At 39.5% G+C, this 15,062-nt stretch overlaps 1 protein-coding gene across 1 annotated transcript; it reads left to right on the forward strand.

Moving 5' to 3' along the window:
• The first annotated feature begins 2,737 nt into the window (after positions 1-2,737).
• Positions 2,738-11,620, forward strand: LOC131455818 (ribonuclease kappa-A-like). Its single transcript, XM_058623624.1, has 4 exons — positions 2,738-2,891; positions 4,574-4,656; positions 8,447-8,573; positions 11,388-11,620. Exons 1-4 carry the CDS (start codon positions 2,817-2,819, stop codon positions 11,403-11,405), a joined length of 303 nt encoding a protein of 100 aa, XP_058479607.1. The 5' UTR covers positions 2,738-2,816; the 3' UTR covers positions 11,406-11,620.
• Positions 11,621-15,062: the final 3,442 nt, after the last annotated feature.

Below are 15,062 nucleotides of genomic sequence, written 5' to 3' on the forward strand. Positions count from 1 at the left end.
ACACAATCAAAAACAACGACAGAACGTTCAAAACAGACAATAGATAAGCATTATGTGTATAAGGTACGATATATAATTGAATAATATGTAAAATAACAACAGTTCATTCATTTTAGTTCAGTTTACTGTCTATATGATCACATACTGTACACTGTCGAATTTTAATGCTAAAATAGTTCATTTTAAATCAGCTTCAGATTGCATTGAACTCTGTTAGAGTGTTACATAAATACTAAAAGAGCTAATCTTATAGCACTTGGTCCTAAGCTTAACTTGTGTTAAATGAACTCTTAGGCCCCCTATTACACCTGGCATTAAAATGCATTTTCTGGGATCAGCCTGCAATCGGATAGCCACTGTTAAGTAAATACACCTGAGACATTGTGTTGTAGTAGCTACTCGAGATCGGTCTTGGTCTCGAGACTACTTTTTGAAGGTCTCGGTCTCGTCTCGGAATCGACTGCATTTTTAATCGGCTTGTCTCGGTCTCGGACAAAGCGGACTCGGGATTTTATTCCAAGACCGGTCAAGACCACAACTGTGGGGATATCAATAAATTGCCTTTGCATTTTTGGAAAATCGTATTGTTTCGGGTACAACCAATAAATTGACTCATTTATCATTTGAAATGTTTGTCACCGTTAACGGCTGTCACCCCTCCCGCCCCCTTTCACACTTTTTGTGCATAAATACCTCCAAAAGAAAACACAGCGCAACATGTAAATTCTGCAAAGCGTCGCTTAGGGAGGCGGCTGGGACCATGTCCAACTTTTACTGCCTCGGTCTTGGTCTTGTCTCTGTCTCGACCCCTCAAAGTCTTGGTCTTGTCTGTCTCGACCCCTCAAAGTCTTGGTCTTGTCTTGGTCTGGATACACTGTGGTCTTGGTCTCGACCTTGTCTCGGTTTAGGTGGGCTTGACTACAACACCACTGAGACATATTGAGGACGGATTGTTATCTGATCTGCCAAACCCCTTTGGGAGGTGGTTGGAGACTCATTGTGACTACATAGAAGTGCAAATGTTACGAGTCTGCAATGCATCTCCATTCCACCCACAACCGTGTGAGCGGAAATATGTTGGTGGCTCCGAGCTCAGCTAATGTGGAAGCCAGCACCCGTCGGTTTTCTCCTTGTTGAAGATGACTTCTTCCCCTGCTTCGAAAAGCAAAGAGGAGTCCATACAATAGTGCGACTTCATGTGTGGCTAACATTGTTGTTTATATGGTGGCACACGTGATGCTTTAGTCTGCTGCTGATGAAGAAAAGGAAGTGACATAAGGAGATAGTGTTGGATCTTGATGTGGACATCAGAGACGCATGTTAATACCAGGTGTAAATGTTCACTGATCACAGCGTTAATGATGAGAGCAAAGTATGAACATTGTACATAGTTTGTATATATTATTTTTGTCGATTATGCTGTGGTATTTCCAGTGTTTGGAATAACGCCGTTTAAAAGAATGGCGTTAGGTAACGGCGTTATTTTTTCGGTAACGGGTAATCTAACTAATTACTTTTCCCGTCGTTACAACGCCGTTAACGTCACTGGACGTAAAATGCGGTGCGTTACTATGCATTGATTGAATAAACTGTGTAATCCCAACGCACCCCTGGCTCACAGCTAGTGAGGAGGCGGGTTAATAACGAGGTAAGCGATTATGATCGACCAAGGCAGAGTCACGTTTCACGCATTCCAGCATACGCGCAACACACACACACAACAGCTAAACAGAGAATCGATGAAGCAGCAGAGATGGCGAGTCAGGGCTCCGATGTAAAGTTGGCATTTTCAACACTTCTTCAAGTTCATTGTGATCAAAGGCAAGAACGTACATGTAATGTGTACATTATGTCCCGGTGCAAAAACTTTGTCGACATCCGTTGTAAGCAATTCTAATTTAATGAAGCATCTCACAATGGCACACGCATCTACAAAGTTAGTTGCCAAAAACACCGATTATTGAGAGTTTGATTTATTTAATTAAGAATAAGACTACAGAGCTAAACACACTTTTTTGTTGTTTAAAAGTTTACTTTTGTTGTCTCAGGTTGAGAGAGTTTGACTTAATTTGCTAGTGAAATGCACTTTATATGGTGTAACTGTTTACTTTTCTTACAAAGATAATACTTGAAGTGCAGGATAAACATCTTGCTGTCTGTCGACGTGCAATAAATATAGAAAGTTATGTACAAACATCTTTCTGTTCTACTCATTTCAACTGCCTTGTGAAAACTACACAAAAAAATCCAAATTCTTTGACATATAGCAACCTTTTTTTAACAGTAACGCAAATAGTTACTTTCCCTAGTAACGAGTTACTTTTATTATAGAGTAATTCAGTTACTAACTCAGTTACTTTTTGGAACAAGTAGTGAGTAACTATAACTAATTACTTTTTCAAAGTAACGTTCCCAACACTGGGTATTTCAGGCACCTCCATCTAAAGATGAGACACATCATTGGTTCTTAAAGCACCAGAACAGAGTCCAACTCAAATTTATGTGATGATGTTTTCTTACTGCATTTCTTTTCTTATTTTATTTTGTATTCATATTTTTTAAATTGAGTTGTATGTATGTATTTATTTGTTATTTTATGTTTTGATATGTTGCCTTTTGTCTTCATGTCATGCATCTATTTTATAACTGTGTAAAATGTTGTGTTGGCCAACTTTGTTTGAATAAAGTTATTTGAAATAAATCGCCGACACAGGGGAAAAGCACAGATGGCACAACATCTGTTCCGGGTTTCTTCAGTCAGCTGACTGACTGAAGCCACTTCCCTTCTTTATCTCGAACAGAACAGGACAGTGATCATGCGTGGACTCATCTGTGGACCCAAATGCGCCGCGTGTGGACTCGTCCTGAGTGTGTGGGGAGTTATAATGTTGGTGAGTGCCACTCTGTTGTCTTATGTCTCTGTAACGTTAATCAGACAGACACTCACTCACTCACTCACTCAACTCAATCACGTGACATATATATATATATATATATATATAAAAAATCATAAAATGTTTTACTAAATGTTGAATTCTTATATAAACAAGGATTAATACTTACCAAATAAAGATGCATAAATCTTAATCTCACATGAACCTGCTGCTACAATTAACAAAACAAAACAAAACACATTTAACATGCTACTAAATTTACAAATTTTTAAATTTACATTTGTAATCATTTACAAAAATGTACTTAGTTTATAAAAAACTTGTTATAGAAAATGTTTTAATCTCAACAGTAAACATGTTACTATTTATACAGCACATTTCTAGTCTTGATGATCTCTCAAAGCTGCTTTACACTACAGTTTTTGCCATTCACCAATCCACTCACACTTTCATACAGTGCATCTATGTGCAGCACATTTTCTATCTATCACTCATCTTTCATTCACGCTGCCGGCACAGCCGTCAGGAGCTAAGTGTGGCAGGGTAAAGTGGCTTCTCCATAGACTAGCGGAGCCAGGAATCAAATCCACAACCTTTAAGTCGAAAGACAACTCACTCTACCACTGAGCTACCATCCTCCCAAGGTTACGTAAATACTTACCAAAGAATGTTACAAATTGCAATCTCACACAAACCTGCTACTAAATTTAATAAGTATGACTTGGGTCATCACTTTTTTTTAAATTGTGTAATCCTATGTAAACCTGTTACTAAGGTCACCAAAGATTGTTAGAAAACAGTGTAATCTCACATAGACCTGCTACTATTACACATTTTACAAAATAACTTCATAAATAATCATAAATATGTTACAAAATGTTTTAATGTGACATACATATACAGTACAGATATTTTTTTTAAGTTATAATTTGACTTCCCAGAAGCAACAGAAGAAAAAAATATTGAATTTTGTGCAAGAAATAAGTGAAGTTGATATTTAGGTAAATGCCTCTCTTGTTTGTTAGGACGCCACCTACTGTTTCATGCCCTGCAGTGCTTGATGTACGTAGACTAGGCACTACGCAGAACAAACATTGAGTCATAATTACTAGCAGTGTTGTGGACACTGTACACAGTCTCTCTTCGTGAGTTTCCATGCAGAGCAGTGAGCGAGTGAAGTTAAGCAAGAGAGAGCAAATTTGCACGATGCCTGAGAAATGCAAATTCCAAGATCTCTGATTCACCAAAGAAAATGATAAAGACTGACAGTCACTTGACAATATGCAGCGTGTGCTGCAAATCAATAAAAGTGGACAACCTGGGTGACGCGGCTCTTACGAGCTGTGTCAGCACATTCAGCCTTTGTATTTAAGGGAATTGGCCCTGGTTAAAATGTAAGAAAGAAAATGAGACCAAATTGTGTGGTAGGGATTTGCAGAGGCTCAATGGTTGGTGTCAAAAGGGCTGGTTCACTTCTGTGGATGTGAATGGAACTAGAACCCATACTAGCACTTATTTGTGTAAAAGTGTTTGTGTAAAAAATTTTTTTTAAATCAAGTTTTCTATTTAACCGACAGTTAGAGTTTCAGGCTTAATCCACCATGTTGACCTGTGACCATGCCCTCTCTCTCTCTCTCTCTCTCTCTCTCTCTCTCTCTCTCTCTCTCTCTCTCTCTCAGTCATTGTTGGGGATATTCTTCACCACACACTCAGCTGTGCTCATTGAAGATGTGCCTGTGAAAAAGGATGATATCCACCAAGAGTAAGGTTCCTGTTCTCACGTCTGATAACTTGTCCCACTTTCTGCTACAATCACACCAAAGCTGTGTCTCAATTCTCAGGCTGGATCATCAAGAGTGTTGTCAGTATGTGGGCTGTCCCTTTTCTTCCTGCAGACTCCTCGAATGGGGCTGATGTTTGCCTGAGTCTATTATGGCGTGTTTCCTACTCGCCTCGCCTCGCCTCGCCATGGCACGGTTAAGTTTCCACTAGCATAGTACCTGCTCTGGCGAGGCTCCAAGCGTGTTGAGTAGGTGCTATGCGTGACGTCGTCAGACTGTCGGCCACTCAGTGCCGTCACAGGAAGAGACGTCCGACACAGAAATCAATGCCGAACAGTGCAAACTGTAGATCAAACTAATTAACAATCCTAAAAACGTGGGTACATCTCCTACAAATACCACGGAAATGTCTCAATATTTAACAGAGGAGTCTGGTGTATTTAGTGACAACACCACTGATCACGAGCGGCGAGTGGCATCACAAACCCTCCTGCTCTCCAGTGACTTTGTCAGACTATATCAGTCAACTGTAGATCAGTTAAAAAGACTTAATAATCCTAAAAACTTAATATTTTCTCTCTTGTTAATCTCTACAGAAGCGCAATGGCCCTTTACCATAGTGGAAAAGGGCCATTAGCTGCACACTCCAGAGGATCCAGCCCGAGAATTGATGCACTTGTCTACAAACCAGGAAGTATTTGGAAAGTGCAGCTTTAATGTTTTTCCATCAGAGAGCACTAACATGTAAATATAAAGTCTGTGAAAACTCCAAGCGACTCTCTTTTTCAGACAATGACATTGGCTTGTGGCCTTGAATACAGTGAAGTGCAAATCACCACCGCAAATAGGAACACGCAGCAACAAATAACACAAACGCAAACTAAACACATCTGCAAATCGCAAAATACGCCCCCCCAAACAGAAATCACAACGACAAAAGCAGAAATCACAACGACAAAAACAATGAAATACAACGCTGAAAACACAACAAAGGCACATGACACAAATAAAATTACAAAAGCGCAGTGTTTTTGTTTGTAGGTGATTTATTATTCAATTCAATTCAATTCAATTTTATTTGTATATCACCAAATCATAACATGGGTCTGTACACAGACAACATGATAGAAAGCAGAGAAACACAACAATTCACACACTCTCTGTCAATGTTGGTGGACTACTTGAAATAAAGTTTGAAGTGCTGGTACTGCATGCTGGACAGTACCGGCCCTGCACCAGCATGTTTCTATGGTAACTGCGCTGGGATTCATTTAAGCCACGGTGATGGAACGGCACTTTCATTTAAATGAGCAACTCTTATTGAAATAAGTGGTTACAAGACGGACTGTCTTAAATACAGCTGAGCTGCGTTAGTGGAACAACTTGAGGCTTAGTTGTGACTGTGAGATGCTGCTAGTGCTCTAGTGGTGCTCTCGATGCTTTCCAGCGGTTTACTTCTGGGTAGAAGTTAATGTCGTTGTCAATGTTGCCAACCTAGAGACTTTGTCACTATATTTAGCAGGTATTCAGACCCTGCTAAAAAAGTGACACATCTTGTGATTTTGTTCTGGTGTTACTGGAGACTTTTGGAGACGCTGAGGTGAAAATATGTATATTTTTGGTTCATAACGAGCAACGGGCCGGTCCTCTCCTCGCGTAGCACTCCCTGCCAGCTGCAGTCCGAGAAGATTTGGGCAGCCTGTGGCCAAGTGGAAAGGGAACTTGTAACCAGAATGTCACCGGTTCAAGTCCCCACCAGGCCGAAAGGGCTGGGGTACCCCTGAGCAAGGTACCAAACCCCCGTTGCTCCCCGGGCGCTACTCAGTGTGGCAGCCCACTGCTCCTAATTCTAGGATGGGTCAAAATGCAGAGAATAATTTCCCTAAGGGGATTAATAAAGTATCTAAAATTAAAAAAAAATCTACCTCTTTGTCTAAAACAAACAAACAAAAAGAACTAACTCTGCCACAGTGTCTAATTTTTGCCAGCCCCAACTCAGATAAAGTAATTCTAAACATATTCAGGGTGTTTTTTTACTCACTTTTTGTCTTTCCCACGTTTCCTCTCACATCCATTACAATTACACACATTAGCCAATAATGCAAATTAGGTGATGCCGTCATTTAGTCACTTCTAGCAACTTTAAGGACCGCCAATAGCTACTTTCCTAACTGAGGAGTTGGCCATACTGGTCATTGTGTTTTCTGTTTTTGTTGTTGTTTTCTTTTGGGGGGTTAGTGTAGTGGCTTGCAGTGGTATGCAGTTGCGTTTAGTTTTGCTATTAATTGAAGTAGTGATTTGCACTTCAGGGCCACCACTTCCTTTCAATCTGGCTTTCCAAATAAGGGCCTCTGACTTTGGCTTTCTACTACTTGCTTTATAAATCTTTTGCCATAACGCTTGGCAATAGAAATAGCTTAACGTTGTTATTCTTACAAAATAAAATTCCAATAGTTAACTCAATAGAATAAAATATATTTTTTTAGTTTTAGTAATCATTCTACAGAAGCATATTTCATTCACTTAAAATAATAAAAAAGAAATGGCTTTGTGCCATCCATCCATCCATCCATCCATCCATCTTCTACCACTTTATCCTCATCCACATGAAGGGCGCGGGGAGGCGGAGTCTGTGCCAATCTCAGCTGATATAGGGTGATAGACAGGGTTCATACTGTCACATACAACAGTTCATCACAACATATAGAGACAAACAACCATTCACTCTCACACTCACACCTACGGTCAATTCTCTTCTGAGATTTTTTCCAGTTCCGTTTTTGCAAGACTTTTTGTGAAAATACCGGCTGCATCATTTGGAAACGAGCAGCGACTCTTGGTCTGCGCTGTTCGCTGCTTTGTGCTGGGTGTAAGTTAGAGCTTTAAACTGACTCCGTACTATGGTCTTTGCATGGAAATGACAAATCTCGTGGCCACGCATTACTATATTGTGGCTCTGTAATTGAGCTGTCAAGATGGATATGGAAGCTTTTGTCATTCATTCAGTAAAAAATCTCGTAACAACAGACCCCCAAGAAAACCTTTAAAAAGTGACCCAAAAAAATCAGGTAAAAACAGACCCGGAATTGCAGGGTTTATTGCCAAAAAAGACAGCAATCAATAAAAAGTTTTATTAGACAAACAAGTAATGATACATCACAATATCTGTGTCACTGAAGAATTGAAAATGCCCCTAAGGTTAAGTGGTTAAATGCTGGATTGCTTTTCATTGCCAGTTGCTATCCTCAAATTCTTCAGCCACTTTTTTAATTATAAAAATGATTTAAAAGTTACGCAAAGTCTTTAGACGATATATAAAAACAAAACAAGCTTCGGCAGTCCAAAGATTGTTCTCCATTATGTTGAACTAAACTAATGGATCCCCTGCAACTTATTTCATTTTACATTATTTAATTGTGGAAATGATCCTATTATTATTTGTCTGTATTTTCTTGCATTTATTTCAAATGATGTATTTAAGTATTTGTACTTGCTCTGTCATTGATTTGTTCAGTCTTGATGCTTTTCAGTGTATTTGATTGTAATTCACGAGCTCATTTCTGCGGTGGGGCATCATGAGTTAGTGACACCAGTGAGTCAACTTGGCCGGAAATCTGTTATGAGCGTGGTATTTTTGTTTCTTATTAAAATCTCAGCAGTATTGATAATCATATATTTGGACAATGATCTTTTGCTGAATTCATATTTTGTCTGAGCCTCCATTTTCAGACTGTGTTATTATTATTATTCTTATGTGATTTGTCCTTACAGTGCAAACCCACCTCACAGGATTTATGACCTGTATAACAAAGTAGGCAACAACTGCTTCATAGCAGCAGCTATCTATTTGGTCGTTGGAGCCTTCTCCTGCTGCCAGATGAGACTTAACAAGCAGAAGGTAAATCAGTCACATCTTTGTATTGATTGTTCTTTGGAGAGTTGGTGAGAAAGTGGATTTGTTTAACCCAAGCAGGATGTGAACATGAGAAGATCATCATTTATGTGAGCAAGATCATCCAGAATAGTATGAAGACTATCATCGAAGTCCGAAAGCAACTAGTGGCATTGAAGAAACAGTGCAGCACATTTTTCTATCACTCGTCTTTCATACCCATTCACTCGCTGACAGCACAGCCGTCAGGAGCACCATGGGGTTTAGTGTCTTTCCCAAGGACACATCTGGCAGCTGGGAATCGTACTCACAACCTTCAAGTTGAAAGATGACTTGCTCTACTACTGAGCAATCGCCGCCCAGACTGATGTTGCGGCAAGGCAGCACCAGAGAGGTCTCTAACCAAAAAATCCTGACTTAAACCCTATAGGCCAGGGGTCTTCAATGGTTTTCAGGCCAAACTGATGGACAGATGGAGCAGGGACCTCCACTACTACCATTAGATATATACTATGTATAACATAGTTTTGATATTAACTTTGGGTCTAGTGCCATGTATAAATGTACCTTGTTATTGGGGTTTCACTACTAAGATATTCAAATAATACACAGATTCATATATTCATGTTTTTATTTTAAATACTGGTACTTTTATTAGGTTCCAAGCAAGCTGAGCCAATACTTTGTGTGGCGTCGACCGAAGATTGGTCAAAGTGTCATCACTGGATTAGGCATGAGCAAGACATCTGACAAAAGAATCAAACCGAACAATGCTGAACTGTAGATCAGTTAAAAAGACATGAAAATCCTACATTACATGTGTAATCTCCAACTTTAAGAAAGATATATAGCAGATATATAACAATTGTATCAAGTTATAAGTTTATACAGGACAGTTCTGAGTCAGTGACTATGATGTCATTTATACAAGCAGCAGCACTGATTAAAGCATAATAATAATGATGATAATTGTAATGATATGATGTGAATGATAATAATAGCCTTGTAACTGGATTTGCATCCTGCAACCTGCAAGATGAGGACACACAAAAAAAGTCATATTCATACCCTGAGTGTGAGAGAGTGAGCAGTCTAGGTCTATAGCAGCATAACTAAGAGATGGTCCAGGTTTCCCTGAACCAGCATTAACTATAAGCTTTATCAAAAAGGAAAGTTTTAGGTTTAACTTTAAATACGGAGCGAGGCTCCGCTGTCATTGGGAGCTGGTTCCATAGGAGAGGAGCCTGGTAACTGAAGGCTCTGCCTCCCATTCTGCTCTTACAGACTCTGGGAACCAAATGTAAGCCTGGATTTTATTAGAAAGTAAAAAGTTACAGGTCATCCAGGACTTAATGTCTCTGAGACATTCCTGGAGTTGAACAACCTGATTTATTTCATCCGGCCTCATTGATAAATATAGCTGTGTGTCATCTGCATAACAATGAAAGTGTATGTTGTGCTTTCTAATAATGTTCCCTAGAGGAAGCATATATAAGGTAAAAAGTATAGGCCCAAGCACTGAGCCTTGTGGAACTCCACAATTAACTTGTGTTTGTAATGAGGCTTTATCATTAACATGAACAAACTGGAATCTATCAGATAAGTATGATTTAAACCAGCAGAGGGCAGCACCTGTGATACCAAGGGTCTGCTCCAATCTCTGCAGTAGAATATTATGATCAATGGTGTCAAATGCAGCACTAAGATCCAACAGGACAAGTAAAGAGACTAGACCATTATCAGAAGCCAAGAGAAGATCATTACCAACTTTAACTAGTGGTGTAAACCTGACTGAAAATCTTCAAACAGGCTATTAATGCGCAAATATTCATACACTTGTTTAGCAACTACCTTTTCTAAGATTTTTGAAATGAAGGGAAGATTAGATATCGGTCGATAATTAGCTAAATATCTGGGTCAAGGGTCGCTTTTTTGAGAAGCTACTTTAAACGTTTAGGGCACATATCCAGTTAATAAGGACAGATTAATTTGATTTAATATGGAGCTGTTAATTAAAGGTAACACATCTTTAAACAGGTTGATGGCTTGGATGATGAAACTAATGATGTTAACTCAGGGAGATCTATAAGGGAGAAACTGTTTAACTGTGTGCTTGGTGCTTCTAAAGCTCTTGTGCTAAAAATTGAATCACTACCACTAGGAGGGAGGAGATGATCAATTTTCTCTCTAATTGGTGTTATTTTACTCACAAAGAAGTTCATAAAGTCATCACTGCTCAGTGTTAAAGGAATAGATGGTTCAGTGGAGCTGTGGCGAGCAACCATGGTGCTCATATCCTCTGATTCACCACTTTCTTTTTCAGAGGGGCAACACAATCTAATGTAGTACGCAGTGAGGCCGCTGTACTATCAACTTTAAGCAAACGTAGTGGGTGCTTGAGTGCTTGTTCGGTTAATTGATTGTAACAGTAGATAGATAATCACAGAGAGAACAGATGAAAACACACAGCATAACACAGTGGAAACACAAAGTGACACAATACATTACCGCCGACAGGATGACTCAGATCAGTGACTCTGCAAACAACTGATTCTAATGATTCAATACACCGAAAAGATATGTTTTACAAGTCACTTGTCACTAGTTTGGGTCCCGTGTAAAAACATAGTCACTGCAGTTTCATGCAGCTGTGCTAAGATGACTCCGCCCCTGTTGAGGCGGTACTATTGTAATGGAGTCGAGCCCTGCCGTGCCAAAGCGAGGCGAGCCGTGCAGGAACTGTATAGTGGGAAAGCGCCATCATTTGTTACAGTCTTTATTCTGTACTCATGTGCTTGCTATTGTCGTGTTGTTCCTCAGGCTTACCTGGTGAACTAGTGCCATCTGGTGGACTGACAAGCTCACATGGATGGAGGATGGTATTTGGATCCCTGCCATATTGTCTCAGGGTTTAATCACAAGCATCAGGAAAAAAAAAGGACACTTCAAATTGTGTAATTAAGATGAGAGTAACTCTACTACCAATCACAAGCACTTGAATGAAATGACTGCCAAAGAAAACCTACTTGATTTCAATAAATGATAATATTTAAGATGTTGTTTTGTATTTTGTCTTGCCTTGCTCTCTCATAGCTACTGCTCTGTACAGGATGCACACTGTTTATTGGACCCTTTTGAGGATTTCATTAAAGATGTCAAAAAGGTGAAATAATTGCTCTGTAATGGCACATTTATATAGAATCAGCAGAATATCTGACTCACAACTAATTTCTAAAAAGTAATATAAATCTATGTTATTTAGCTAATACAGCCCATGTAACACCCAGAGGCGGGAAAACATCCAGACTCCAGAGCAGCCATTCCCAAACTTAAGCGTGCCAGGGCCCACTTTGAAATCTGAAAATCGTCTGAGGTCCACCCAAATCTTGGGATCAATAATATAGCGGCGCATTAATAATTAGTTTAATAATAATTACTTTATTTCTGAACTTGGTGGTTATTACAACCGAGTGATCACTCTCAAAGTGCTGGAAGTGCTTATTATGCTTAATATTGCTATATAAACCTAGCACAAAAAGTAAGGACATTTATGTTTGGTCATAGTATTTGACATTTATACCACATCAAAAATGGATTAATATTCTAATTTATGCTGCCAAAAGTGAATTTTGACTGATTTTGTTGTGCTCAAATAAAACTTGTCAACTGCAAGTTTTTGAAGAAGTGATTATGGGGTATGTTAAATTGATCAGTTATATGTTATCTGGAGCATGATCTGACCCCTATGTGTTCATAAGAGACTTCTTTCATTTTACACTTTAGTATTGCTAAAACCAGAAATCTATACGTGAATATGACAGGTATGTACTGGAGTAACAAGAATATGTTTTTTTTATTGGCATTATCCATCCATCCATCCATTTTCTACCGCTTTATCCTCCACAGGAGGGGGGTGCTGTGCCAATCTCAGCTGACATAGGGCTATAGGCGGGTAGACGAAGAAGCAACATTAAGAAAAAGGTTCTGGAAAAACATAGGCTCATCTGTATTTGGAGCATAAATATTTATCAAAATGTATTGTTTTTGTGTCTTTCTTCAAATGGAAAAAAAAGCAAAAGGAATTCCAAAAAGGCCCATCATTTGAATGTGGTTATTCAGTTTCTCGTTTGTCACAGTGACCAACACAACGGCATTGGGTTTAAAATTAAAACTGGTGAAGAGTCACTCATGATTCATTCTTCAATGCATCACAAATGAGGAAAAAATGAATGACCAAATTCCAATTTGGTTTTTCCTTTTTGGATTGCAACAGCAAAAACTAGGTTTTTATCCAATGATACTTAGACAAGTGGGCCACACGGTGGTGTAGTGGTTAGCACTCTCGCCTTGCAGCGAGAAAACCCGGGTTCGAGCCCCGGTTGGAACAAGGGCCTTTCTGCATGGAGTTTGCATGTTCTCCCCGTGTGTGCGTGGGTTCTCTCCGGGTTCTCCGGCTTCCTCCCACAGTCCAAAAACATGCAATGTGGGGATTAGGTAAATTGGACACTCCAAATTGACCATAGGAGTGAGTGTGAGAGTGAATGGTTGTTTGTCTCTATCTGTGTGTGGCCCTGCGATGGACTGGCGAACTGTCCAGGGTGTACCCCGCCTATCGCCCGATGTAGCTGAGATTGGCACAGCACCCCCCACGACCCTCTGGTTGAGGATAAAGCGGTAGATGATGACTGACTGACTGACTTAGACAAGTCCCAATATTTCCCTGATTCCCTGAAAGGAGCAGTATTAGTGTCACATTCACTCTCCAAAAGAGGGCAGCCTTACGCACATCCTTCTCCAGCTTCCATGGGGTTTCCACTTTTCATTCATCACACAGGCACCAACATGTAACTGAGAGCGGTCAGAGAGTCATGGGACTACAACTTAAGTAGACACCATGCAGGGTGCATGAGCAGTAGGCTGGCCCTAGACAGCGGGAAGGACCTGGTTGTTGTTAACAGAGTTGGCATGGCTAAAAACTACAATACTGTGAAGTGTAACCTCATATCGTCACAACAGCATGTTTATATATATATGCTTAACAAGTGTGGGCACCTTCCAGCCTTTTTCTGAACATGCAAAAATAGGCAAAGAAATGATAGTTGCAGATACACTGTCCCGAATATATGACTGCACTGAAATAAATACAAACAGAATGAAATTGTACATGTGAACGTAGTCAGAAAGAGCTGCTCAGTCTCAGATTCCTCAAAAGCACCAGGTGTAGAGCCATCACCAGCACACACTCCAGAGCCGCGTCACGTAGACAATTCCTGTTATGGCTATTGATTTGTAAATTGTTGCTTAAATATTTTGAACAATATCTGTTATAAATGTTGAACTGTAAATATGTAAATATTTTTTTGTTTACATAATGGGTATGTTCAGAAGATCATGGGACTACAAGTTACGTACAGACACTGCGCAGGGTGCATGAGCAGTAGGCTGGCCCGAGACAGCAGTAACGGGAAGGACCCTGTTGCTGTTACCGGACTTTGCATGGCTATAAATAAAGAAAATTGTCATATCATATAGAAACAACACATCATGGAGTTCAATTTTCAATGACAGGAGCCTCGGATTTCCCACTCCCTTCACCTATACATTTCTATAGTGGGGTTTATTGTGCTGTGTTTCCCGCTGTGCGTTTTCCTCTACATGGTTTGGTTGGTTTTCTATTACAATACAGTCCCTTCTCAACGTGGGCGGAGTCATCACAGCACGGCTGCATGAAACTGCAAATTTAGTTTAGTTTTTTTTATCTGTTAGGTTGTATATGACTGATCCTACTGTCTACGATGGGTCTTAGTGGTGCTCCGGGTTTATGGATTTTCGGTGTGCCGAATATCCGTGGGGTGATTTCCTTTACATGACGATAAACCTTTATCCCCCCCCCCCTTTGGTCAGTCGTCTTTTTCTGTTAAAGGGATTCATTATTGGAATGCCTTAACAGAAATGAAAACACTAACTGACCTGAAAATATTTAATGGAAAGGTGAAAAAATGGCTGAAACAAAACCAAATTTGTGATCACTGACTGTGTATTATGGACTGAAATATGCACATGTTCTTTAGTTGGTACTGATGTATTGATTTTGATAATTGTTACATTAGAAAAGGCTTACCAAGGACAGAGATTGCAAATTAACCTTGGCTAGGCATCATATATGTAATGCATGTGTTGAATGTGAACTCCCTGACAAATAAACTAATAAATAAAATAAAATACATTTAGATTTATTTAAAAATATCGATTTTGTTAATATATTAAAATGCAAACACCATTGGGGGGCCCCTGGCCAAAGCAGCCACAGCTTAACTAGTTCTGGTTTTGTTTCAATTACTTCTACAACCATACTTCAAAAAACCTCAACTATCAATTTTAAGTCTTTTCAATGGTGGCCCTGAAACCCTCCATCTGACCTTATGACCTTAATGATAATAAAGATCATTTCTTTTTCATTTCATTTATTTATTCATTGAATAATTGAATTGTGAC

This window comes from Solea solea, chromosome 3 (assembly GCF_958295425.1).
Source record: "Solea solea chromosome 3, fSolSol10.1, whole genome shotgun sequence".
NCBI lineage: Eukaryota > Metazoa > Chordata > Actinopteri > Pleuronectiformes > Soleidae > Solea > Solea solea.